Consider the following 27035-nt stretch of genomic DNA (forward strand, 5'->3'; position numbering starts at 1 on the left):
GATTTGAGGCTGGTCAATAATTGATGAGGTTACTAGAGCTGAGATTGTTTCTTGAGCAAGGCCACAAGATTGCCTGTTTTAAGGATGGTTGTCACACTGCTCCTTTGAAACAATTTACAGTCCTTGTCCGTAATGGACCTATTACCTCCCCACGAGTTTTCACTCACCATGAGGATCCGGGGGGCAGATGGAAAGTGTACAGCGGTGCCTTCGGGGCTGAGCCTGGGAGCAGTGCAGTTCTGAAAGTGGGGTGAGGGAGAATACAGTAGTGTTGTGAATCAGGCAGAGGATCAGGGATAGGGGAGCATACAGCAGTAACCTCAGGTGGGGCAAGCATGTGGGAAGACCACACCATCATTTTGTGGATGTGGGCCACAAGGGACTGAACAGCTGCTCTGTGTGGGAGCGTACAGGGCAGCAGGACGGGAGTGAGCAGTTTACGTGTGAGGGCAAATCAAATGGGAAATGTACTTCTAGATTTTGAATCTCTGTCTTTCAGATCAAGGCTGGATTCTTTCCTTTGTCCCAGGCTGCGACTGACACCCCGGTGAGCTTTTTTATCTCTAGTTTACTGAGATTTGAGTTTTTCGCCCGACCCCTCAGCACTTTAAAAGGTTTTACACAATTCACTGCATGTGACTGAAAATGAAATGGAATGTTCTGCGGATTAACTGCCCTGTAATCCTCCGTGTAAGAGCAGAGAATTAAAATTCTCTGAAGCAGCCTCCCCATGGAGCACCTCTGCGGGCCTGACCTAGTTTCATCTGCAGCTACTCAGGCGAACATGTGACGATTAGAGGAACACTGAACAGCAGTCACCTGGTTTGGGTTTGGAGAAGCATCCGCCCATGGTGCGCCAAGTAGAAGGAGGGAATCACAGCAGGAATAGGAGGCAAGTCAGCTAGTAGATGCTTCAGCCCAATCTCCAGAAGGGATGGATCATTAGGGCTTAACGGGAGCAATCAGCTCACCAGGATGACTGGCATGTCCTTTCCGGCCAGTCATGCCAGCGGGAGTATAAGGCTGCCTCCATAACCTACATTAAATGGAAAAGCTCAATTAAAAATTAATAACTGGAATACATTCACACACATACTTTATTCTTCCCAACCCCACAGATGGTGATCAGTTAGACCCTGAGCACATGACTAAGAACCAGTTAGTCAAGCACCTGAGAGAGAGAATGTTCCGTACCACCTCACAGCACTGGCCACCCTGTCCAGTGTCCCATCTCCAGCTGCGACCTTTTCTGATGCTTCAGAGGAAGGAGAGAAAAACAAAAAAATATTAATACATCAGTTGGGGGGGGGTTTCTTCCTGACCCTACAAGTGACTGGCTGAAGTCCTGAAGCATGAGATTTTAGGAACATAAGACATCATGAACTGGAAAGACCCACCAAGCCCTGCCTCCCAACCACAACAGAAGCCCCACTCATAAATGTATCAAGCTCTATCTTAAGACTAATTAAGTTGTTTGCCCACAGAACTCCTATTAGGAAGCTGATCCAGAACCTCACTTCTGTCATTGTTAGAAACCTTCTTCTAATTTCCAGCCTAAATTTGTTCATGGCCCATTTATTCCCATTTGGTTTTGTGCCAATATTATCCGTTAGCTTAAATACCAAATCTCCCTCCCTGAGGTGTAAACCATGACCACCCTGCTCTACCCTGTATGTAAGTATAGTGCACAATCAGATCCCCTCTTCAGTGAATGGGGCAGGAACCTTGTGGAAATAAATCATGTGTGATCACATACTTAAAGTATCAGAGGGGTAGCCGTGTTAGTCTGAATCTGTAAAAAGCAACAGAGGGTCCTGTGGCACCTTTGAGACTAACAGAAGTACTGGGAGCATAAGCTTTCGTGGGTAAGAACCTCACTTCTTCAGATGCAAGTAGTGAAGGACTTGCATCTGAAGAAGTGAGGTTCTTACCCACGAAAGCTTATGCTCCCAGTACTTCTGTTAGTCTCAAAGGTGCCACAGGACCCTCTGTTGCTTTTCACATACTTAAAGATTGTATGACGTGTACAAGGGGGCCAAATGGGGACTGAACAGCTTAATTCTAGCATTTCCTAACATTCGAGTGCTTGACTTTCCATCCATAACATTATTTTAATGTATTTTTTTAAATGTAATGTTTTATATTTTTAAAAAGCAAATTGATTAAAATGGAAATTTTATTATGTGGAACCATACTGGGACAACAGCAGGGTTGGGTCCTTTAGACTCACAGCACAGACCTCTACCACTGAGGTAAGGTAACTGATAGCAGTAGCAGGCTGTTATCCTCCATATGGACCAGTCAGTACAACAGGATGAGATACACAGTGGTTTTTACAGCTATTGGCTAACAGCAGAGGAACGTAGGCACTCAGAGTACTTGGCTTCATTCCTATGTTCTTCCAGAGAGGAACATATAGACTCTTCTGCACCTGTGCCCTAACCTGTCTCTGACATCCCTCTCTGTTCCTATTCTCTCCCACCCCTGATTCCTGTCACTATTCCCTGTGCTCCCATCCCACCACCCCTTCTTCAGCTCCTGTCCTACCCCTGTGCATTCCAATCAGGGTGCAGGCAGCTTCCTTCTTTGCCTCCATGGCGAGCTCCGGTGGGGGTAACATTGAGACCAGAAGAAAGATAATTTCCCTGCTGTCAGTTCTGGCCTCACAACAACCCCCAGCAGCCAGGAAGAGCAAGTACACAGAAAGTCCTGCTCGGCCACTGTAGCCCACAGCCAGAATCTTTGGAGAATTTAGCTCTGCTGAATTCTAATAAACCTCTACTCATCCTCCTTACAATGAGAGACCCACAAAGCTCAATCTGTTTAGTTGATCAAAAAAGAAGATTGAGAGGTGATTGATTACAGTGTATAAGCACCTTCGTGGGGAGAAAACACCAGGTAGTAAGGGGCTCTCTAATCTAGCAGAGACAGGCAGACCAAAAACCCATGGCTGGAAGCTGAAACCAGACACATTCAAATGAGAAATAAGGCACCAATTTTAAGAGTGAGGGTGATTAACCAAGGTGGAGTCTCCATCTCTTGATATATTCAATCGAGACATTTTCGCCAAATGCAAGTTACTGAGCTCAGTGCAGGGTCAAGTGGGTGAAATGTTCTGGCCTGGCTGGCTTTGAATCTGCACACTGTAATTTACAGAACTTGGCTATATTTGGCTGGATTGTCACAGGAGCAGCAAAAGGCACATCCCGGATATCACAGTGACCCTGCTGCAAAATGTAAAGTCCCTGCTCCAAAGACTGGGGGTGCTAGAGCTTCTTAAAAAAAAAGACTGTAAATATTTTTAAACATGGTCAAAACAACATATTTCCCCCTATAATCTCAATCTGGGAAGTGGCTGAATAACTCTATCTGAAATTAAAAAAAAAATTGATCTGAGGCAGACACCAAGCATGGGACATTTCAGCCCAAAGGATTAAAGTTTGACAAAGTTCTAAGCAATGGGGTGTCACAGGATGACATTTGTCCTTTAAGAGGAAAAAGGTCAGTGCACCTGTGACTGGTCAGCTGACCCCAATTGGGCTTTAAAAATGGCAGCTAGGCCTCAGGGAGTCAGCCAGGTGAGAGCTGCCTTGCAGTCTGGTGTGCAATGGGTGAGTGCTGTCTGAGAGCAGGAAACTGAAGGAGGTCTTTGAGGGAAGCTGAAGGCAGGAGAGTAGCAAAGGGTGTTGCCTATTGACTCTAAACCAGAAAACCAAAGCCATGGGCTGGAGAGGGCAGGGGAGCAGCAGAGGGGCTTACCCACTGATATCTCCATCCAGGGGAGCTGGACACAGGGGACCAGTGAGAGGGCAGGGGAGCAGCAGAGGGGCTTACCCACTGATATCTCCATCCAGGGGAGCTGGACACAGGGGACCAGTGAGAGGGCAGGGGAGCAGCAGAGGGGCTTACCCACTGATATCTCCATCCAGGGGAGCTGGACACAGGGGACCAGTGAGAGGGCCACGGGGACGTCAGGCATGCTCCCCTGGTGAGGATGATCTCCCAGCCAAGAAGCTGCTGGGAAGAGTGAGGCAGTGGGGTGGTTGTCCTGATAAAAGGACAGGAGAGAGCTGAGGAAGTGCCTGGATGGGGTGGAAGATGCTCGAGCGTGGTATGTGCTCTGTCGATGGACTAGACTAGAGGGTGTGGTATTTAGGGGCTATATGCCCTGAGGTGTATGTTTGGGGACTTCTGTTTATGAAACTAGTTTAAATTACATTTTGTAAGAAACTGGCCCCAATGAGGGGAACTACTGAGACAAGAGAGCAGTTGGGGAGTTACTGGGGTCTCTAAAGAGGGAAACCAAGGCAGGTAAATGTCATACCATGACCTCCTGCAAGAGGGCATCCCAGGTGGGGCTATCCTGTTAGGCAACCTTGATTATCGGTGTCATTACCCATGCTGCCTACAATATGGAGTAAACATGGATACCATTCATGTGTGGCTATCCTTGAATGAGTGAAGTGTGTCTTTTGGACACAAATGCCCTTTGTTATCTCCAAGCTAAGTGCTTAGTACATTGTTATCTTTACAAGATGGGTGAGGTGATTTAAAAAAAAAAAATTACTGTGCTGAAACTATCTAGTCTGTGAAGTTAGGAGTTGCACCATCATTGGGTTTAACTAACCAGGGTTACTTATAAACAATGTCCGGGTGATCTCCCAGCCTCCAACACCCACTCCCAGCCTCGACTCGTAGCCAGAGTCAGATAGCAAACAGCCTATGCAAAGAAATGGTGGCTAACCAGGAGGCCAAGGCAAAAAAGCCCTGCATAGTATGAACTAGGGCTGTGTCTTAGGACAGAACAGAGCCAAAGGGTCCACACCCAGAGCCCCAATCTCCAGGGAGCAATTGGCCTCTGACCTTGCTGACTCAGGACAACAAGTGGCAGAAATCCCACCTCCTCCAAATGCAAATGTGTTCACAACACTCACTGCCTAGTAAGGGTGTCCCAATCCAGGGCTGCACTAGCCTCCCCCACAGATAGCAGGAGCTGTGAACGGACACCCTGCCAGCGAATGACAGGTTGTATGGGGGAGACCAAGAAAGAGGTCACTCCTTCCTTTGCCGCCCACCACCACCAGCTTACCCCTCAGGGGAAGAGGAAACCCTGTCCTGCAGCTACACACCACCCACAAAACACACACTACCCTGCCCCTCAGCTACATACAATCCATCCCTCAGTTACACAACACACACAACCCCATCCCTTAGCTACACACAATCTCCAAAACATACACAACCCCATTCCTCAGCTACACACCACCTACAAACACACACAGACACCAAAATACACACACACCCTGCCTCCTCAGCTAAACACCACCACAAACCAACCAATCTGGGACCCTTCACCCACACACCACCTCCAAAACATACATACACACCCCTTCCTCTCTGCTACACACCGCCCCAAACTCACATGCATTCCCCTCCCCCCTCCCCCTCGGGTATAAACCACCCCCTACAATACACAACTTCCATCCTCATCTACACACCCAAAACCACATGAACAACCCTCCCCCCTTCAGCTACACACAACCCTCCAGAACACACACAAGTACCTCTCCTGCAGGCTATACACTAACTCCAAAATACACACACAACTCACCCCCTCACCTACACCTCCCAGAACAAACATAAACCTGTTCCCTCAGCTACAAATAATCCACCAGAACACACACTTAAAAGCAACCCTCTCCCTCCAGCTACTGAACACCCCCAAACACACAACCCTCCCCCCTTAGCCATATCTATTTAGCTTATGAAAGACAAGGTTAGGAGATGACTTGATCATATAAGTACCTACATGGATGGCTGAAATTCACTCCAGCAGACAACACTGTAACAAGATCCAATGGCTGGAAGTTGAAGCTAGACAAATTCAGACTAGCAATAAAGGGCAAATTTTTAAGAGGGGGCAATTAGCTATTGGAACAACTTAGTGGTTGTGGTGGATTCTCCAACACTGAACATTTTTAAATCAAGATTGGAGGTTTTTCTAATAGATAGGGTCTAGTTCAGGCACAGCGATTGGATTTAAAGTAGAAATGAATACAGGGAAGTACTTTGGGACTATTGCGATCATCTTGTCTGACCTCCTGAATAACACAGTCCATAGAACTTCCCCCAAATCATTTCTAGAGCAGAGCTTTTAGAAAAACATCCAGTCTTGATTTAAAAATTCTCAGTGATGGAGAATCCACCATGACCCTCAGTAAATCATTCCAATGATTCATTATTCTCACCTTATTTCCAGTCTGAATTTGTCTAGCTTCAACTTCCAGCCATTGGATCTCTGCTAGATTGAAGAGCCCATTATTAAATATTTAGTCCCCCTGTAGGTACTTACAGACTGTAATGAAGACACCCCTTAGCCTTCTCTTTAGTAGGCTAAAGAGCTTGGGCTCTTTAAGTCTATCACTAAAGGCAGGTTTTCTAAACCTTTAATCATTCTCATGGCTCTTCTCTGAACTGTCTCCAATTTATCAACATCCTTTTGAATTGTGGGCACCAGCAATGGACACAGGATTCCAGCAGCGGCTGCACCATTGTCAAATATAGAGGTAAAATAACTGGAGATTTCCCCGTTCATGCATCCCAGGGTCGTATTAGCTGGTTTGGCCACAGCTTCACACTGGGAGCTCATATTCAGCTGATTATCATGGCCCCCAAATCATTCAAAGAGTCACTGCTTCCTAGGATAGAGTCCCCATCCTTTAAGTATGACCTACATATTCTTTGTTCCTAGAGGTACAGATTTACATTTAGCCATCTTAAAATGCGTATTGTTTACTTGCACCCAGTTTACCAAGCAATCCAGATGGCGAGGAAAGGCTGGATTTAGAGATGTTGTGCAGGAACAACCAGAAGATTTAGACACCACCTGCATGTGAGGACGTGGAGAGCCCTGAGTAGAAGAGGACACCCAGATTAGGGGCCTGATTGACAGAGAGAATATCGTGGTGGTCGTGTACATTGTGATTGAGAAAGGAGGGAGAGAGGAGGGCATGGACGGAAAGATTAAGAGCTCTGTTTTGGCCATGTTGAGCTTCAGCTGAAGCCTGGATGTCCTTGAGAAGATGTCAGAGAGACAGGGCAAGATTTTAGTTTGGCCAGAAAGAGACAAATCCAGAGTATAGAGGGTAAATCTATGAATCAACTGCATATCGGTGATAGTTGGATTTCTGTTTGCAAGTGAGATATTGCTTTTGGTGTTCATGGGCAATGGAAGTGAAAGCCTTGCCAAGTGTTGGAGTGTTTTCCACACTGCTGTAGGTGACGTGCTGTGGCATGAAATCCAAGAGACGTCTCCCTTATCTTCTGCTGTGAAGGTTTCAGTGGATAGGGTTGTGGTGCAACCTTCACTGTCACTAAATGTTATCATGCTGCCATTTAATGCGTTCAGATGTTTTTCTGAGATGTATCCCATGAACATTGTTTAAAGCAACAATTAGTATTGTTTTACTGCTTCAGCAGTTTATATTCTCCAGGCTAAAGGGTCATTAACAGAGCCTTCGATACCACAGCTTTAGTATGTTCTTTGCAAGATAGACTGGAAATGTTCTGACATTAATAATTAAACAAGAGATGCAATTAAGATCTCAAAGGTGCATCAATAAACACAGAAACATTGAAAAGTTTCACAGGTGTCAGATTGCACTATGTGGAACTGAAGGATTTCACAACGCACAAAATGGTAAGAATGAAACTTTCATTTTGAAGCTGTGAATTATTTTCAAATCTTTTTCGTAGTTTTTAATTTTAGACTTTTGCACAAGAAAAGGCTATTTCTGTGACAGTGTGTGCAAAACAAATCAGGACAGTTTACTAAGGGACATCAACAACCAGGGACTAAGCTGCACCTACAAAATTTGTGCATAAATCCATTACACCCATAAGTCTCATGTTTACCTGTAGAAACAGGAAATTGCATGTGTAACTACTCAGTCACTTGTGCAAGTGCAGATTTCTGCACGCAAATCCAGGATCATGTGTCCTTTGCAGGTACAGCATCGGTGCTGGAACTAGGGATGCCAGCGGTGCTGCCATACCTCCTGGCTTGAAGTGGTTTCCATCATAGGCAGGGTTTACAGTTTGGTTCAGTAATTCTCAGCACCACCACTATTCAAATTGTCCCAGGACCCCGGTGCTGGCCAATGAAAATGTGACCCTCTTTGCTCCAAGGGGATTATAGTCCCCAAAACTGAGGCAAGCAAACTTAGTGGACATTTGAAAACTTTGCCCCCATGTAAATAGGGCTTCTGAAATAATAGATTTTAACAACAAATGTGTCTTTCATCTTGAAACAACCATATTCCATTTGCCTGGTGCTTTGGTATTTCAAATCAGATTATAAAAGTAACAATAGTATTTCTTGATCTTCTATAGTATGTTCTAGCTGATGTTCTCAAAGCGCCAGATTCTGATCCTTTACTGAGACTGAATGACAGGGGAGTCAGTTGAACTACTCATGGAATGTTTAGACTTTTTTTCCCCCATTCCTGCTGCTTCCAACTCCTCTGGCCTCTCCCTTCCCACGGTCTCATCTTTTGAACAGCACTGCATCTGACACGCCTCTGCCTTCTCCCTCCATGTTGCTGTCATCTACTGTCCATCCAACTCCTTCCCATCAGCCTTTCTCTCCTGTCCCAGCTCCTGGCTTCCTCTCCTCGCAATCTCTATCACTCATTCTCTGTCTCTTCAGCTTCCATGTTGATGGCCCACCTGACCCCTTTGTTGCATGTTTCCTCACTCTGACCTCTTCTCTTGACCTGAAGCCCTGCTTCAGTTCTCCCACTCACCAAAATGGCCATTCAATTATTCGATCTTCAGCAAGCACTGCTCTCTCTCTGATTGTTCTATTGCCAAGTCCCCCCTTTCCAACCATCACCTGGTCTCTTTCAGCATCGCCCAGCAGCCCCTATTCCCCCATGCCCTGAGACATTACTCAAGATACAATCTGGACTGATGAACAGCTGTGTCCCCTCAATCCTCCAGACTGGGGTGTTTTTCTCACTGTTTTGCTATGAGAGCTACCACTTCCGGTCTGCTCCCACACAGCCTCCAGCATGTAAATTACTCTCCGTTACATTGCATGAATGCTATTGCCAACCACTCATGAATTACACTGCAGAACAACACCAGCAAACTCTCCAGTCCCAGACTTTCCCCCAGAAATGTGCATCTTATACTGCCCAGCCCTCTCCTGGACAATACAATTCATATTAAGGCTGTCATTTATTAACAGAAAATGATATGTACACGCCTTATTATCCCAAATGGAGTTTCCCAAACACTTCAATCCAAACATACTGGTTTAGATAAAACAATAAAACAAATTTATTAATTAGAAAATGATAGATTTTAAGTAATTACAAGTAATGAGGCATAAACATCAGAACTGGTTACCAATAAATAAAAAGTAAAACCCAACTAATACCTAACTTAATAAGTTACATGAATTCAAAGCAAAGGTCTCTCTCATCACATGTCCCAACAGTCTTACTAGTTGATCCCCTTTCAGACAAGATCTCTCCCTCCGTCCACTGCTCCTTTCTTTGTTCTTCAAGATGTAGTGGGTAGAGAGATAAGGAGGGAGATATTTTGGGAAGTCTGCCCACTCCCTTTATAGTCCTTTCTCTTGCACAAGAATCATCTCCCGCTGAGGCTCAGGAGACAGAAAATCTGAGTGGAAGGGAACCTCAAGCTGTTCCTTTGTTCAAGGTGTAGATTTTCTGCACACACCCTTTTTCCTGCCCAAGAGTGGCCACTTCACTAGTTGATTGTCCATTTGATATTGTAGACACCTGGCCTTTTGTCTCTGGGGAACTGGTTTGAGGCTGCTTCTCCAGGCTTGGAACATGTCTTAACACTATACAGAGGAATCGTATATACTTTCATGCAATGTTGCTTCACATATTTCACAATCAGCAAATCATGAGCTTTCAAATGATACCTCACAATGCATACTTTGTCCTACAAAAAGGGGTGCACGTCGAGGTACAGACCGTCACTCTGCCTTTCTGTGTCTTCCAGTCCATCAGCGCTCATGCCTTCATCTGCTCTCAGCCTTCTCCTCCCTTTCTTTCATTGCTATTGTTGATTCTCCCCATGCTTCACTTTCCTCCACCCTTGACTTTTTTGCCCCTCTCACTCATCACAAAGTCCATCCCGCCAACCCACAGCCCTGGCTCATTCCCTCCACTCCTACTCTCACGTTGCGAAGCATCGCTGGCGGAAATCCTGTGACCAGGCTGACTTCCTCCACTGCACAGTCATTCTCCTCTCCTTCGGTTCTGCCATCTTCCTAGCTAAATAATTCTGCCAACTTAACTGAATCCCATTCCTGCCTTAATTCAGTCCCAGCTACCTTTGACTCACTTCTCAAACTCGTCCCTTCTCCTGTCTCCACTTCTGTCTCTACACAGGATCTTGCCAATTTATTCCAAGAGAAAGTTGACAAAATACCGTGTAAAGTTCCCTCTCCCCTTAGCTTGCTTTCCCTTTCTCCCCTGCCACAGAAGTTTCTCATCTGCTCTTCTCTAAAACCCTCCACTTTCCCCAGTGACCCTATCCCATCTCCTGATCTCCCTCGATTCCCCTCTCATCCCTTCCCTTGCTCTTCTCCTCACTCTCCTCCAGCTCCTTCCCCTCACAATGCAAACAGACTTTATTCTTTCCCACCTTAAAAAAATCTACCCATGACCCCATTTGCTTCTCCAGCTATCAGCCCATCTGCCTTTCACATATAAGCTTATTGAATGTGCTGTCTACAATTGTTGTCTGGGGTCTCCTCCAGTTCCAGCCTAGAACTTCTCCAATCCAGCTTCTGCTCCTTGCACTCCACTGAAACCGCTGCTACCAAAGCCTGGATAATCTCTTCCTACTGACAGCTGAGAACCAGTACTCCATCCTCATCTTCTTAGACTCGTCAATCACCAACAAGGCCATCAACCATGCTCTTTTTTTCTTGAAATCTTGTCCTCCCTTAGCTTCTATGACTGGCCTCTCCTGGTTTTCCTCCCACCTCACAAGTTGGTCCTTCAGATGTCCTATGGAGGATGTTCCTCATCCCCCCACTCCAACTTTCTGTGTGGGTTCCACACAGGTCTGTCCTTAGTCCCTTTCTCTTCACCCTCTACACTGGATCTCCACATAATCTTATCTACAAATACAAATCAATTACCATCTGTAATGACTCTCAGATCTCTATCGCTACTCCAGACCAGTCTCCTTTTGTCCAAACTAATATCTTGGCCTGCCTCTCTGACATCTACTCATCGATGCCTAACTGTCACTTCAAGATCAGCATGGCTCAGACAGAACTCTTAATCACCCCCAGTCACTCCCCGCTACCTCCTTTCTTGATCACTGAGGACAATATCACCATCCTACCTGTCACTAAGGTCCAAAACCTGGGCATCACATTAGACTCCAGTTTTGTCTAGATCCTCACATCCAGGCTAAGTCTAAATCCTGCTGATTGTTTCTGCATAATATCTCCTAGATACGACCTTCCTATCCATGTACACACCTAAAACTCTCATGCAGTCTCTCATCATCTCATGTCTTGATTACCACATCTTTCTCTCTTGCCTTGATAAATGCACTTTTGCCTTGCTTATCTCCATTCTGAACACTGCTGAAAAGATCATTTTCCTAGCCCATCATTCTGACCACCTCATCCCTCTTTTGCATCCCTCCAGTGGCATTTCCTTTTCTATTACAACGAACACTAGCTCCCCGTCTTCATTTTCAAGTCTTTTCATGACCTATGCCTACCCCACCTATCATTTCTCCTTCACTATCAAGAGGTTGACTTCTGCCTCCCATTAGCCCATGATGGGCTTCCATCACCCACTTGTTACATTTTCAAGCACCCTTCTGCATTCTCCCATACTGCCCCTTATACTTGTGAGGATTTACCCTTATCAACGATAGGCCATGGGGTGCTGAGATCACTGCCTGGCACGCTGACCAATAATGTCTCATTGTTTCCTTGTACTCCCCCATCCATCTGTCTGGTGTCTTAGATTATAAATTTTTTGGGATAGAGACTTTTTGTTCTGTTTGTACAGCGCCTGGCATAATGGGGTCCTGGAACATGACTAGGTCTCGCAGGCCCTATCATTGCTATGAGCCAGTATGTCAGAATCTGGCCCCAAGTGCTTTGCAAACTTTAATGAATTGAGCCTCCACCCCTTAGCAGGTTAAGTGTCATCACTCCATTTTTCAGTTGGAGAAACAGAGACAGAATTTAAAGGATTTGCTCAGGATCACACAGGGAGACCATTTCAGGGCTACAAATGCAGCCCAGCAGAAAGGTGCCCAAGCCATGAAATGTGGCTCTACAGTTCAATCAAAATATCTCCGAGTTGGAGGGGGAAGAGTGTTTGTATCTGCAACTCTGCTTTACTCAGGGTCAAGATTTTCACAGCTGGCTGCCTATAGTTAGGCACCTAAGGCTGTGATTTTCAAGGGGGCCAAATGGTGTGAGGAGCCCAAATCTCATAGAAAGTCAATGGGAGCTGGGCACCCAACTCTCCTGGGCACCTTTTAAAATCTCAGCCTAAGATCATTTTTAAACAGCTAGCTAACTGGACTGAATTTCACTGGTTTCATTTGGTGCTGCTCAGCATTTTAAAAATTCCACCCTTAAATAAATGGCTTGATTTTTAAATGGAACCTAAGAGAGTTAGGTGTCTAACCAAAATCCCAATTTAGATGCCTAAATATGGATTTAGGAGACTAATTTTAGGCAGCCAAGTTTGAAAATCTTGATCCAGCTGTTCTAATTCGCTGTCCTGTGCTTTAACTACTAGCCCGTGCATCTTGTGCTTAATGATTCAAACTTACACTGGAGGCTATCAAGAATAATTAATAAATATGAGTGCTATTTATACTGGAAGAACTGATGCAACATTTATCCTTAACAAAGCCTGGGACTGGCCCAAACTGAATGTAAAAAGAAATCTGACCCAGCCGAACCTGGAGAAAATGTTGCGTTTTGTTTGATAATGCTGGCAGAGCAGATCCGCTGAACTCTGCTGGCAGTAATAACACACATTGCAGCATATGGGAGCTGCAATCTGTCAATGTTAAATTAGAAGCACTGGCCTGTATTCTTTTCTTAGGTTTTAATTTTAAATTAGAGCACATACTGCGTAGGATGAGAGAGTCAATCTATTCAGAAAGCCATAATTATATCCCGGTAGCAATGTCAACAGAATAGTGTTTATCATGAACATGATCACAATGGGAGAGAAACAGCTTCTTTGCATTTCAGTTTTCAACCAAAGAGAAATCTCGCCATTTGCTGCTCATAAAGCAAAATAATGCACAACCTAAAATAACTGCTTACCTGAGCGGAAAGCCTGGCGCCACAGTGAAACTAAAACATAAGGTTACAAGAACGCTGCTCAGAGTCCCTTCGGGCAGCAGAAAGCTATACTGGAAATCCTTTGCATTGTATTCCAGTTTAGAAGAGGGCTTGAGCCGAGCTACAGTGTTTGTAATGCAGCTTGTCCTAGGCTTGCAGCAGGGAGTACAGCCAGTTCTCCTGGGCTGCATGCAGTCTTAATAAAATAGCTCCCAATGCCAGGGCGGCAGGAATTCTCCCGCATCCCACCCACTTTCATTTAGCTGTGGCAGTCCCTACCTTTCTAGTCCCTCTGGATTGCTAAAGAACTTCATGCACCTTTCAAAGGGCTTCACTGCAGAAACCCTCTGGGGGCTGACAGGAGGCCTTTGGCTGTGATGTCAGAGTGAAGAAGGCCAGTGAACTTCTCTTGCTTAACCTCTTCGCTGCTGTTGGATACTTGTATCTTCTCATGCTGCGAGAATTGTATGAGATCAGGACGTGGCCAATGCTGGGGGCAGACTCAGGGTTACTATAGCGCTGGGAGCTGTCGGGGATGTGGGATACCATTCATGTGGGGTGCAGGGGTTTTGAGTGCAGTCAGGATGGGGTGCTAGGGAATGGCACACATGAGGGTGGGCTGCCAGATACCTCATGTGCACCCCATCCCTCCCTCCCTCCAGAAACAGGGTTTCCTCCCCCACTCATATTTTTTGTTTTTTACTGCTCCCCCCATATATAGCAGGCACAGCACAAGGAGATGTGTCTATGTAAACAGGAAATAAAAACATTCATTCAAACCATGGGGTCCTGGCCTCCTGGGTCTCTGTAATCACTATCTGGTGGTAGTAGTGGGGTCAAATGAAGACCCAATAGATCACAGAACACCTCTGTGAAACAGGAAACAGAAAAACAACCCCTTCATCCCAGCCAGAACAGCCAAAAAGCTATACAGAGCACACAGTAAAACATAAAAAGAACAGGAGTACTTGTGGCACCTTAGAGACTAACAAATTTATTAGAGCATAAGCTTTCGTGGACTCCAGCCCACTTCTTCAGAAGAACTTAAAAACCAGAGGCCTCAGAAAGAACCATTAAGGGGAGTCCAGGCTGCAACAGGCTGTCAGGATAGGAAAGTAAGGGACACTGAAGCTAAGGCTAGGACTCCAGCAACAAATCTAGAGTCTTAAAATATTAGATGCGGTTACTCCTGACCCAGCCTTTTCCTGGATATAACAGGAAGAACTAAATAAATCATGGGGTCTCTCTCTCTCTATATATATATGTATACACACATAAGAGGTTACTGAAGGTGTCTGTAAGAGCCTAGCTAGGACGGGAATCTGGGAGCATTTGTAAACAAAGCAAGAAGCTTTGCCATGAGACCAGCCAAGCCATTGTGCAGTAAAAGTCGTCATGGGGCTGTGTAAAATTTGAAAGGAAAGAAGCTAGGAAGAGGGCATCCGTTTTGTTTTTTTTAAATCACTTCTGAGAGACTGGATCTGAGACTGGTCCCTTGCACGTGAATCTGTGGCCTTTCCAGTGGTCCATCAAACAATTGCACCCTGTCCCCCGGTATTCTTACATGGAAAGAACTGTGCAACACACACACACACACACAGGTAGCTTTGAGACATGACACAAAACCTTACAGACAGTGCTACTACCCTGTAGGGGTTAGACACATGCAAGAGGTGCACAGAGCCTGCCCTCCTGTGGTGAGTTAGGGATATAACATCAGTGTCTCTGTGGAAGTGATGCTGCAGGTGGGATGGGCTGTGGGCAGTCAGTCTCTCTGGGAATAAGGCTTTGTAGGGGATTTGTTTTTTCCATAGACTCATTTATTAGAAGGCCAGAAGGGACTATTGATCACCTAGTCTAAACTTCTACATAACACAGGGCACAGAATTTCCCTGAATTAATTCCTGTTTGAGCAAGAGCATAACTTTTAGAAAAACATCCAATCTCAATTTAAAAATTAGTGATGACGGAGAAGGGGATATTCTGTAGCAGGGATCCCTCAATCTCTCCTAAATAATTAAAGTCATTAGGAGGGAAAGGAGGAGAGAGAGTGAGAGGGCACAAACACAAGAATGGGCCCTAAGTGACTTGTACAAGGTCACACAGTCCATGTGTGGTAGAGCTGGGGATGGAACTCAGGAGGTCCAGCTCCCAGTCCAGTGCTTTAACTACAAGATCATCCTTCTTCTCTTAAATTTGGGCCAAAAGCAATTAAAATATACCACCTGGAAGTCTGACATGTTGGCTGACATTTATTTATGATAGAATCACTTTTACATGCCAAATTTGTGTATATAAAAACCATAGACATCCTGCAGCAGTTATTTGGTTGGTTGAAGTGAAGACATCCTAGATAGCTGAGGTCCAAGGGGAAATATCTGCAATGTTGGGAAGAGAGAGCGAGGGGAAAGGTTGGAACTAATTTATTTCTTGCCCTTCTTGCCTTTGCCCTTCTTCTTTCTCTTTGACTTTAACAGTGACCTAACCAAGTAGCCCTTCCAGAAGGCCTGAATGTGGGTGGCAGCACGGACCATGATAGCCAGTTCCCTCTCAGCTCTTTCCTTCTTCTCGTGGGATCGCCTCCTCTCTTCCTTGATCTGGGAATACTCTTGTTCAAGCACGGCATACTTCTCCTTCAGCTGAGCTAGCTGGGCCTTCTCTTCAGTATAGACAGCATCGACTTCCTCATACTCAGTCTGGTAGGACAGCAAACACCAGACTTATAAATGACATTCATAATATCACCCTATCTTTAGCATAGGTAGCGTCTTTCCAGAAGGATCCCAAAGAGCTTTACAGACTGGATCCGAATAGGGATCCTTTCATCCTCACAAATGCGTGCAGGGCCACTTGCAGCCCTTATTCTTTTCATCTCTCGGGAGGGAATTTTCAAAGAGGTCTAAAAGGAGGCACCCAATTGGGAGCTGGGTTCCCAGTTCCTTTAGGCTTCTTTAAAAATTGCAGGCATGGTTCCAATTGTTACCATCCATTGCCTTGCAAGGCCAGGCAGAGAGAGACTCAACTTATTAAGCAACTTTTTATCTATGGTATAAACACAATCAGCTGGATGACGGTGGTTTATTGTCATTATAACCAGGAGCGGCGCCAGGGTTTTTGCTGCCCTAGGGGGCAGCACTCCTCCTCAGAGCATTCGGTGGCGGGGGCCTTCCGCTCCGCGTCTTCGGGGCGCTTCAGCGGCAGGTCCCGGAGCGAGTGAAGGACCCGCTGCAGAAGTGCCCTGAAGACGTGGAGCGGAAGGACCCCCCGCCGCCGAATTGCCGCCGGGGACGGCAAAATGCCGGCCCCCAAATCCTGCCGCCCTAGAGGAAGCGCCGGCCCTGATTATAACCCAGCTGCAGGTATGAAAATAAGCAGTATGGAGATAACATGCTCACATGATAAGATAAGGGGAACCAGCAACATTTTGTGTGTCAGACCTACCAACCCCAATTTATCGAATTCTGCCTCTGCGCTCATGATGATGGCTTCATGGGCAGCCAGGAACCAGCAGGGCTTGGTGCCACAAGCCATCATGTACTGAGCTCATTTCTGCTTCCTATTACAAGGTTGACAAAGCAAGGACCTACTATTAAGGCCAATCAGCAACAATTTTCCAGGTCCCCCTCCTTAGGCCCTTGCTTTGCTGTTAACGAAGCACCCTGTCTTGATCTGGATAATGAAGCAAACCTCCACTAAGATGCCAGGAACATGTGAGGAATTAGTGGATTCTAGGAGGGGTTAGGCGGTGTGGACATGATTTTAGGACTCTTAAGCTTAATGTGGAAGATAGACAATGATGCATTTGCTGTCACTCCCCAGACTCTGAACTACTTGTCTAACAAGTTAGCAGTGATGTGGAAGAGCACTTGATTTGTACACTAGGTGGAGCCAGTAGGGCTAAGGAAACTAACATGATAATTCCATCCAATACACTGAGGAAACAATCATCCAGTGCTAGGAAAGGATAGGATTTTGCAGCTGACATGACCCTTCTCAACAATGCCTATACAGCAGAGAGCAGCTGAACACAAAAGCAGGGCAGAAAAATGGTTACTTGCCTGATAATAACTGTGGTTCTTCTTTGAAATGGCTTGTCTTTGTATATCATATGCACCCCTTGTGTGGGATCCACATGGACAAGCCCTCTCGAAGAAGAACCAACTGTCTTGACCCCTGAGGGTACCTGTTTTTCTCCCATGTCAGCATCATATTTCTGGATCCAGTTCTCGATTTCCATCTCCACTTTGTACTTCTTCTAAAATAAACGACACAGGAAAAAATGACATTTACAGGCAGCTGAACATAGAAATATAACATGCAGTATGCTGGGATGAAAGGAGCTGTGATTTGAATCCCAGCAGCTAGTATGCTTGAGTGATGCCTGCTCCTTTCGGAAAGGTTCTTCAGTCCGAGATGTTTTTTTCTCCGACTCTGGGCCTCTAATGGAGAGCAGACATCATTCACCTACAGAATATGGGGCAGGCTTGGTCTACAGCAAGTGGCTGGGATTCAGTTGCAGCACAGAGACACTAGACTGATTATAGTGATGGGCGTGGTTAAAATACAGAAATATTTTGGACCGGTTGGAAAATAAGCTAAAAATGACTTGACCTCACTGTGTGGTGGAATCCTAGAGAGCTATTGAACAATTTCCTTCAAGCTGATGGTACCGGCACTCTATAGAACCACTCAGATTTTAAGGCCAGAAGATCATCTAGTCTGACCTCCGGAATATTACAGGGCAGAGAATTTCACCCGGTTAAGCTTACCCATTCACTGTTCAGAGACCCAGTTCCCTATTTGACCACACCTCTTCTGCATGGATGGTATAAGAGCCAGGTTTCTGGCAGGCCCTGATGACCAGCTCCTGCTTTTATATGAGGTAGATTAGCCTATGACTGTTCCCAGTTCTTCACACATGAATTCCTCAATCCAATGAAAACAGTGGGTCATAGGAGAAGAGCACGTAGGAAGGGAAAGGAGACTTCGGTGGTGAGAAAGTGTGTTCTCTTTCTTCCCCTACTCCCTCAGCATGTATAATTGATCGAGCTGAGCGGCTTTTAACAGAAAGCAGAGAAATGACCTGCAGCTTGAATTTGAGCCGGACGACAAAGCAGACCTAACGATGGACGGGGCTGCTTGGATTTCATACTGCTTTGGAAACTTTCATTCGCCACGTTGGCAGAGCCCCTACGCTACGAAGCCTTATTCTGCCCTGGACTGGACAGTGTTTGGAAAGAGCTAGAGAAAATACATCATGTAAACACCCTTTAAGTAGGTATGTTCTGCCTGCAAATTGGCCTCTGCCCATTTGGACTGAGCACTGATTAGAAAAGAAACGGTGACGTTTTTTAACGCTATAGATTTTTCCTGCACAATTCAGCCACTTTCCAGCAGGAACAATACCACTAGGGTCGTGTTGTGAGGCCTTGGAGATTCTGATGATTGGAAGGGCCAGTCAAGGTTGTTTGTACAGCACCTAGCTAAGTGGAAAGTGAGGATGCTGTCTGATTGATGTCATTTCCTCTGGTGGTCTCAGATTTCTGCCCTTGTTTCTCAGAATAAGTTTGTCTCCCTTGCACTTTGCAGCAGTCATTTTGCAGAATTCTGACTGCTTCATTGACCGACTAGAGCACTGTGTATCCTGTGCTATATATTGGAAGTGTTTCCAGAGGCAGGCTGGACCCAGTATGCACATGTTCGGTGGGAGCTATAGGTAATTACAAATAAGACCCTTTGCTGATGGGTAGCTGTGATTCTGCTTTCCAGTGAAATCAGTGGCATGTTAGATCATAGCTGATATGCTCAGCTGCACAGCAGGTACATTCTGCCAGGAATGTTTGTTAGCAGTTAACAGGTTTCAGAGGGGCAGCCGTGTTAGTCTGTATCAGCAAAAACAACGAGGAGTCCTTGTGGCACCTTAGAGACTAACAAATTTATTTGGGCATAAGCTTTCATGGGCTAAAACCCACTTCATCAGATGCATGAAGTCTTGTCAACTGTCTGTAATGGGCCACGCTCTTACCACTTCAGAAGTTATTTTTCCTCCCTTGGTATCCTGCTGTTAATTAATTTATCTCGCTAGACTGACCTCACCCTTGGTAAAGCAACCCCCATCCTTTCATGTATTTATACCTGCTCCTGTATTTTTCATTTCATGCATCTGATGAAGTGGGCTCTAGCCCAAGAAAGCTTATGCCCAAATAAATGTGTTAGTCTCTAAGGTGCCACAAGGACTCCTCGTCGTTTTTGTTAGCAGTTAAGTGGTTAAGCTTAGCAGACAAAATGAAGAACTCACAGCACTCTAACAGGTCTGCTTGCTTCTCTAGAACTCCCCTCCCTCGGTACCTTTCTGAGAGCCAGTTCTGAGTCTCGATTGTCTATGATGAGAACATTGAGCTGTGCTCTTAGCTGCTGTATATCCTGCTGTATCTTGGCACACTTTGCCTGGGAAATTCGCAGCTCCCCTTTTTGGAGTTTCTCTGCTTCCTGCTTGGTGCGCTGGATGTGGCTTTCAGAGAACTTCTCCAGATGAAGTAAGTGGCTTTTGAGATCCCTGATTGCAGCATTCTTTTTCATAATCTAAACCCAGGAAAAAGAGGCACCATGAGGAACTGCTGGGTACATCAAGGGGTTTTCAGCTCAAACCTACAGGAGAATTAAGGCTTAGTTCCAAAGACACCAGTGTGCTAAGATAAGTAACTACATGCCAGTGACAGCGAGTACACTGCATTTGCACCAGAACTCTGAAATAAATATTGGTGCAACTCCCAGTGACTTCAAAGGGAGCAGAGTTAGGCCAACACTGAGGCTTCGTCTACACTAGCGCTTACTACAGTATAACTTACATTGCTCAGGGGCGTGAACAATCCTTACCCCTGAGCGATGTAAATTACACCATCCTAAGCACTGGTGTGGACAAGCATAGCTACTGCCTCTCACAGAGGTGGATTTATTATGCCGATGGGCGAGCTCTCTCCGGTTGGCAATGAGCGTCTTCACCAGATGCTCTGCAGCTGCGCTGCTGTAGCGCTTCCAGTGTAGACAAGCCCGGAGTGAAATCTCCCCCCTCACTGACTCTTGTTGGACGTTTAGCGGACAGGCCAAGGAGTGAATGGGCAGCACTGAAGAACACCGGCTGTGCAGCACAGGGAAGCTGGCACAGCTGCGATCCATACTGGACCTGATCCAAAGCCCAATGAAGTCAGTGGAAAGACTCCTACTGAATTCAATGAGCTTGGGATCACGCTTCTTGTGTCTGTTCTGTGGCTAGCCTGAGCGACTAGTCCTACTGCCACCTAGAACAGACAAAACTACAGTCCAGCCACGTGAAATGTATTTCCTTGCTAGCACTGAGCGAACTGCTAAACTGCACTTAAAAACAATGAGTGCATTGAATCACCAACATGCCTGACCTGAGCTTGAAAATGAGAACGCACCCCCGATGCCTCAGTTCCTCTGTAGATATCCCCCAAGTGTGAAAAAAAGGATGATCATCTTGCCTGACCTACTGCCTTGCTAAGTACACTTTGACCCCAGTTATTCAATCGGACCGTTTCCAGTGGACCTTAGGGCTTGTGCAGAGCCCCTCTGAAGTTAATGGGGCTCTAAATGAATGCAGTGTCTGCACACATGGATCATAGCTTTAAATTGTAAAAGAAAAATAACTAGGTGCTGCTGCTAATAGAGCCCTATAAAATCATCACAGATATGTACCAGTCCAAGCCCAAACGCTACTCAGCTACCCTTCCCTGCAATGATCGGACCTATCACTTACCCCACTAATATATTTCTCACTCCAGATGAGGGGGTGGGTAGACTTTTGCAAGGCTGTATTAACAGATTACACTGGATGTCAGCTCATTACGCTGGATTAATAGATTACGCTGGATCTTAACTGGTTTTGGTCTAATTAAAGACTACAGGAGTATTGCTATTTTTATTGTACTCTGAATTAATTTTAAAAGAAAGAGATTAAAATGACTTTTGAATGCATCGCTGCTCAGAGCAATGGGAATCATGAATGCTGCATAATGAACATCCTCATGTCAAATGGCCTGGCTAGAATAGCTGCTCAATGTTCTTCCTCAGAGCTTGTGTATTTACCTTATATTTGGAAAGTCAAGCAGAAAGAAAGTGATTTGGGTTGGCATGCACGCGTGTGTGTGTATGTTGTCACCCACTGATTGGGATGCAGTTATGGACATTTCGATTGTGGTTTTAAATAGTCACTGGGGAGGTCTTTTGGACAGAAAGGAGTAATTTGGAAACTGCTCCCAGCATTAAAACAAACTAACATACGTATATGTTACAGAAGTTTAGTAGAAATGTTGGGATTTTTCTCCAAGGCCTTTTCCACTTGATTCCCAAGAAATTAACTCAACTCTGGTCTCATGACTGAGGAGCGTTTTTAACTGACACACAGCAACTCTGTGCTGAGGTGATCAACTCAAATGAAGTGGGGTGGGTATGAGCTTTACCACAGCTCCAAAGTACATCATAATAAATCAGATTATACACGTGTTTGAAAACAAACGAATGCATGTGCAGTACATTTCACATTGCAGCATGATTTACAATTGGCTTCCTAATGTTTATAGCCAGCCTCTGTACAGATCCGGAACTGCTGGTAAGCCAAGCTGCAGCTGTAAACTTATCACACATCACTCGTCTTACTACTTCTTTATCTCGTAACTACATGTTGTTTACAAGCCCACTTGTGAATTTACGTTTTGTCCATTGCTGATCTGTTTCCTTACTTCTGTTTTCTTTCATTGTTTATGCAAAGCCTACAGGATAGACTGGTACCTAGGGTTGCCAGGCATCCAGTTTTCGACCAGAACGCCCAGTCGAAAAGGGACCTTGGGGGCTCCGGTCAGCACCACTGATCAAGCCATTAAAAGTCTAGTGGGTGCAGTGGGGCTAAGACAGGCTCCCTCTGGCTCCCAGAAGAAGCCGGCATGCCCTGTGGCCCCTAGTGCAGGGACAATCAGGGAAGCTCCATGCGCTGCCCCCACCCGAGGACCGGCTCTGCAGCTCCCATTGGCCGGGAACCACAGCCAATGGGAGCTGCGGGAGCAGCGCCTGCGGGCCTGGGCAGCGTGCACGGCGCAGAGCTGCCTGGCTGCCCCTGCGCCTAGGAGCCGGACATGCCAGCCACTTCTGGGAGCCGTGTGGAGCCAGGGCAGGCAGGAAGCCTGCCTTAGCCCTACTGCACTGCAGACTGGGAGCCACCTGAGGTGAGTACCACCTGGCTGGAGCCCACACCCCAAACGCCCTCCCTCACCCCAACCCCCCTACCCCAGGTTGGAACCACCTCCTGGAGCCCGCACCCCACACCCCCTTCTGTCCCCCTACCCCAGACCTGAGCCCCCTCCCGCACTCAAACTCCCTTCCGGAGCCCGCACCCCCTCCTGCACCCCAACCACCTGCCCCAGCCGTGAGCCCCCTCCTGTACCCCAGGCCCTTCATCCCCACCCCCACCCCAGAGCCCACACCCCCTCCCGCACCCTAACCCCTCAGTTCCAAGCCTGGAGCCCACTCCTGCATCCCAAATCCCTTATCCTCGGCCCCACCCCAGAGCCCGCACCAACAGCTGGAGCCCTCAGCCCTTCCCACACCCCAACTCCCTGCCCCAACCCCGTGAAAGTGAGTGAGAGTGGGGGAGAGCGAGCGACAGAGGGGGAATGATGAAGTGAGTGGGGGGCGGAACCTCAGAGAAGGGGTAGGGCGGGGCCTCTGGGAAGGGGCGGGGCAGTGCCGGGGCAAGGGTGTTTGGTTTTGTGCGATTAGAAAGTTGGCAACCCCACCAATACCCTATATGAAAACTGAAATGACTAGTTAAATAATTAGGGAGGAAGGAATAGTTTGTGTATAAGGCAACGGTGGACTGGAAGTCAGGAGATCTGGGTTCTTGTCTTGGCTCTGCCCACCAACCTGTAGTGTGATCTGAGCTAGGGTTACCATACGTCCAGTTTTTCCCGGACATGTCCGGCTTTTTGGTAATCAAACCCCCTTCCGGGGGGAATTGCCAAAAAGCCGAACATGTCCGGGAAAAATACCACCGGCCAGGCACTTCCCCTCCCGCGGCTGCTGTGCTCCCTACCTTGACTCTTCTGCTCTGTTTAAAGCCAAGCTGCGCGAGCGCTACCGGCTTCGGGCAGCCCCCATGCCTCTGGATCCTGAGCCGCCGGCCGGGCACTTCCCCTCCCGGGCTCTGGGGGTGCAGGGTCCGGAGGCATGGGGGCTGCCCAAAGCCGGTAGCACTCGGGCAGCTCGGTACTTACAGAGCCCAGGAGTTCAGGGAGCACAGCAGTCGCCGGAGCCCGGGAGGGGAAGTGCCCGGCCGGGGGCGCAGGGTCTGGAGGCATGGGGGCTGTCCGAAGCCCAAGCGCTACCGGCTTCATGATTTGCCGGGCAGCCTCCAGACCCTGCGCCCACGGCTGGGTGCTTCCCCTCCCGGGCTCCAGCTATGCTGAAGAAGTGCCAGCCGGGGGCGCAGGGTCTGGAGGCTGCCCGGCAAACCGTGAAGCTGGTAGCGCTCGGGCAGCCCTTTTCGCGTGGCTGGGAGGGAGGAGGGGGAATGCGGGGCGCTCAGGGAAGGGGGCGAAGTTAGGGCGGGGACTTTGGGGAAGGGGCGGAGTTGGGTGCGGGTGGGAAACGGGCGGGGCCAGGGCCCCGTGGAGTGTCCTCTTTTTTTATTTTTTAAATATGGTAACCCTATCTGAGCCTCATTTTCCACAGCTGTAAAACGAAGAAACAATGTTCATGAGGCACAGAGATACTATGATGAAGGCCATAGAAAATGCCTATTACAAATATGTTAAATAGTGAATGTGGAGTCTGTATTAAAAATGGATTTTTTAAAACAGTTTTTTAGAACTGCCTGTCATTGTTTCACTATCTCAGTTACAGGGAATGGTGCTAGTGCTTCTCAGTGAGAGCTGACATTATGGCCCTGATTATGAGGAGCTTTTGTGACTTCCTCTTTGCCACGGTGGCCAGTTAGAAGATATAGGCCACATACTTGCAGGCTGCACCCTGGTTCCCTTATGGATTTGCACAATGCCCTTCCTTTAGCTATTGAATGGTTCAGACACATAGACTAACATGCTTGACTTCACTGTCACTTTAAATTCAATCTATCTATGGCCCTGTCTACACGAGACATTCAACTGTTTTTAACCATTCTTAAATACTATTTAAACTCAGTGGTGGGTGAACTGGGTTTGAACTGGCCAATGAAGATGGGGTCAAAACATGCTAGAACTATGTTTGAAAGCCTCAATCTAAATATGCAGTGATTCATTTTAATTATATTTAGAATGTAACAACTATTTCTAAATTCAGAAAATGTTTCAAGAAATATTTCAGTGACTTCCACTTTATGAGAAGCAACAGATTATATTTTAGTTTTCTGGCCTTTCCTTCAATGATGTTCCCCTCTAGCCTGAAATGTTTAGTCCTACTACCACTGTACCTCATCGTCTCGACTCTGGATTGCCGTTGCAAGTTCTGCCTCTAAAGCTGCGATGGTTTCAGTGTTTTTCTTATCCCGGAGGGAGATTTCTTCCATGAATTGAATCTTTTCTTGTTCTTCTAAGGGACTAGTCAGGAGTTTCTCAAACAAGAAGCCCCGGAACTCTGAAAGGCCTTTGATAAATAATTCAGATGATAAATCCCTAGCATAGGCCTCATCTCTCACGGCTTGAGAAGCTAGAGGGTCAGCCTGAAAGAGTCTCAGAATATTTCTGATAGAGCTTTTTACAGCTTGCTGGTGCAATTGAAGATGGTGGATTTGTTCCTCAGTTCCTACAAGGTCCCCTCTTCCATCTTCCTGCTTCAGGAGCCCTTCTCTTTGAAGCTGGGTAAGTAGAGCGACCATGTTGTTTGAAAGCCGCTCATGCTCCTTAAGGGAACCCAGAAGCTCAGATCCCAGTATAGTGCTTAAGCCATCCAGAAATTCAGTAATGTGAGAGATCAGACTGATCAATTCTATCTTAAAGATGGCCTCATCCAAAACAGCTATGATCCTCTTGGTCTCAACAGTGGTAAGTTTTGAACGACCTGGATCCAAGAGCTTTAGTGGGCTTGTTTTGATCGCTGACTTTTTTGGAGTCTGATTGTGTCCCACTGAGGACTTGCTGCTTGAATCTGTAGACTCATATGGCAACTGAAGCATGGTAGCCACCTCCGTTGCCATGTTCTCAGCCAAATGCTTACACGCTGAGTGTTCTAAGGTGAAAGGGAGCAAAAATCTTCTATATGGGTCGAGCCACAGAGGACATCTCAATCAAACAACAACTAGATCCCCCCGGTGCTTCAGCTGCATGCTCTTCTTTCACAACATTTACCTTAAAAAAAGTTTGATTTCAGCATTAGCAACATGATATACGTTGGTAAAAATTGAGAATGTTGAGTTATACTGGGGCTGTCTCTAGGTTTAAAAGCACATTCAGGATATTGGGTCCTCACACCTATGACAGCCTGTCTCTGTGTTGGAGGTGAAACTATATGTTAAGCCTCCAGTGGCACTGAGACAAAGTGCTGAGCTGTTTGTTCCCCAGGCTGAAAGGTGGCGGGAAAGCTCCCCAGTCCTGAGAAGAGACGGGGATGGTGGTGGGGATCCCTGGTTTCTAGGAGAGGGGGAAGCTCTTCAGTGTCTCAGGGTCTGGATTAAGAGGCTCCCTGGTCTCTCTGGAGGTGGGTTGAACAGGGGCTGGTCTTCCTGAGCAGGTGGCCAGGTTGGGGTGTGTGTGTGTGGGGGGGGGGTCCTGATCTTGTTAAAACGGGGGCAGGTTGGGGGAGGGGTGTCTAGGTCTCTCTTGGGGGGGGTCAGACTGTGGCGAGGGGCTCCCCTGTCTCTTTGGAGGAGGGAGGGGGAGAGGGGTGAAAGGGCTTCCTGCGGGTCCCCTCAAGGATCGGGGGGAGGCTCCCGGGTCTATTGGGGGCAGGGCTGCCCATCTCCCGGGGAGGTTCCCTGACTCGTCACATGCTCACATCAAAGCCGCCGCCGCCTCCCGTCCTGTCTCTTTCCAGCGTGTCTCTGTTGCTAGGTTACTCCATCACTAACCTTTAACCCCAAACGCAGAAGGCGGGGACAGAGCCTCCCTGACTCTCCCCCACCCCTCCCCGTAACCAATCGCCGCCCTTGCTTAGCACGCTTAGTCCCGCCCCTTCCTTCTCCGGAGAAAGGCGGGGTCTCCAGTGTGTCACAGAGCCTTCTGACCAATCAAAAACGTCACCGCTCACCTCTACTTTGATGGGCGAGACCTCCAGCCAATGGCAGGACAAAAGGGGAGAAACCCGGATCCCCTTCCAGGCGCCGACGTAGTGGCGGGGCGGGGCCGAGCGGGTGCCAAGGGGCGATTGGTGGGTGATTGGGATGGGGGAGCTATCAGAAGGCAGCCTGGAGGGAGGCGGCCAATGGGCGGGGCCGGTGGGCGGGGCTCGGCTCTGAGTCGGCGGCTGACTGAGGCGAGTTGTCGCCGCGGCGGGGGGTAGTTCGGCGGGCTCGGGTCTGTGGCTGGACCCGCCGGCTGGGGCTCGGGGCTGCCGGGGGAGCGGACCGGGGCTCGCGCGCGGGGCTCGCGTGGGCTGGGCGCGGCGTGGAGCGTGTACAGGGGTCGCCTGGGGCGCGGGGGGAGGCGGGTCT

General features: G+C 47.3%; 2 protein-coding genes across 6 annotated transcripts in view; both read right to left on the reverse strand.

Moving 5' to 3' along the window:
* Positions 1 to 863, reverse strand: part of AIFM3 (apoptosis inducing factor mitochondria associated 3) — an 85406-nt gene extending 84543 nt beyond the window's left edge. For both annotated transcript variants that reach the window (XM_054006666.1, XM_054006665.1), the window contains exons 1-2: positions 820 to 863; positions 168 to 239 (exon numbers count right to left, since the gene is read on the reverse strand). In XM_054006666.1, coding sequence (XP_053862641.1) covers positions 168 to 239; positions 820 to 850 — 103 coding nt within the window. In that variant the 5' untranslated portion in view covers positions 851 to 863. The remainder of the gene's footprint in view (positions 1 to 167; positions 240 to 819) is intronic.
* A 14124-nt stretch (positions 864 to 14987) lies between these two features.
* On the reverse strand, positions 14988 to 26705 carry IQCD (IQ motif containing D). Of its 4 annotated transcripts, none has more exons than XM_054007011.1 (5): positions 26633 to 26705; positions 24861 to 25734; positions 19730 to 19963; positions 17565 to 17636; positions 14988 to 16077 (listed from the first exon to the last, which is right to left on the reverse strand). In XM_054007011.1, exons 2-5 carry the CDS (start codon positions 25581 to 25583, stop codon positions 15805 to 15807), a joined length of 1302 nt encoding a protein of 433 aa, XP_053862986.1. In that variant the 5' UTR covers positions 25584 to 25734; positions 26633 to 26705; the 3' UTR covers positions 14988 to 15804. The 4 variants fall into 4 exon arrangements, with proteins under 4 accessions (XP_053862986.1, XP_053862985.1, XP_053862988.1 ...); XM_054007010.1 differs by lacking the exon at positions 26633 to 26705 and adding an exon at positions 26381 to 26419; XM_054007012.1 differs by lacking the exon at positions 26633 to 26705 and adding an exon at positions 26381 to 26419 and having other exon boundaries at positions 15936 to 16077; positions 19680 to 19963.
* Positions 26706 to 27035: the final 330 nt, after the last annotated feature.

This window comes from Malaclemys terrapin, chromosome 16 (genome assembly GCF_027887155.1).
Source record: "Malaclemys terrapin pileata isolate rMalTer1 chromosome 16, rMalTer1.hap1, whole genome shotgun sequence".
Lineage (NCBI taxonomy): Eukaryota > Metazoa > Chordata > Testudines > Emydidae > Malaclemys > Malaclemys terrapin.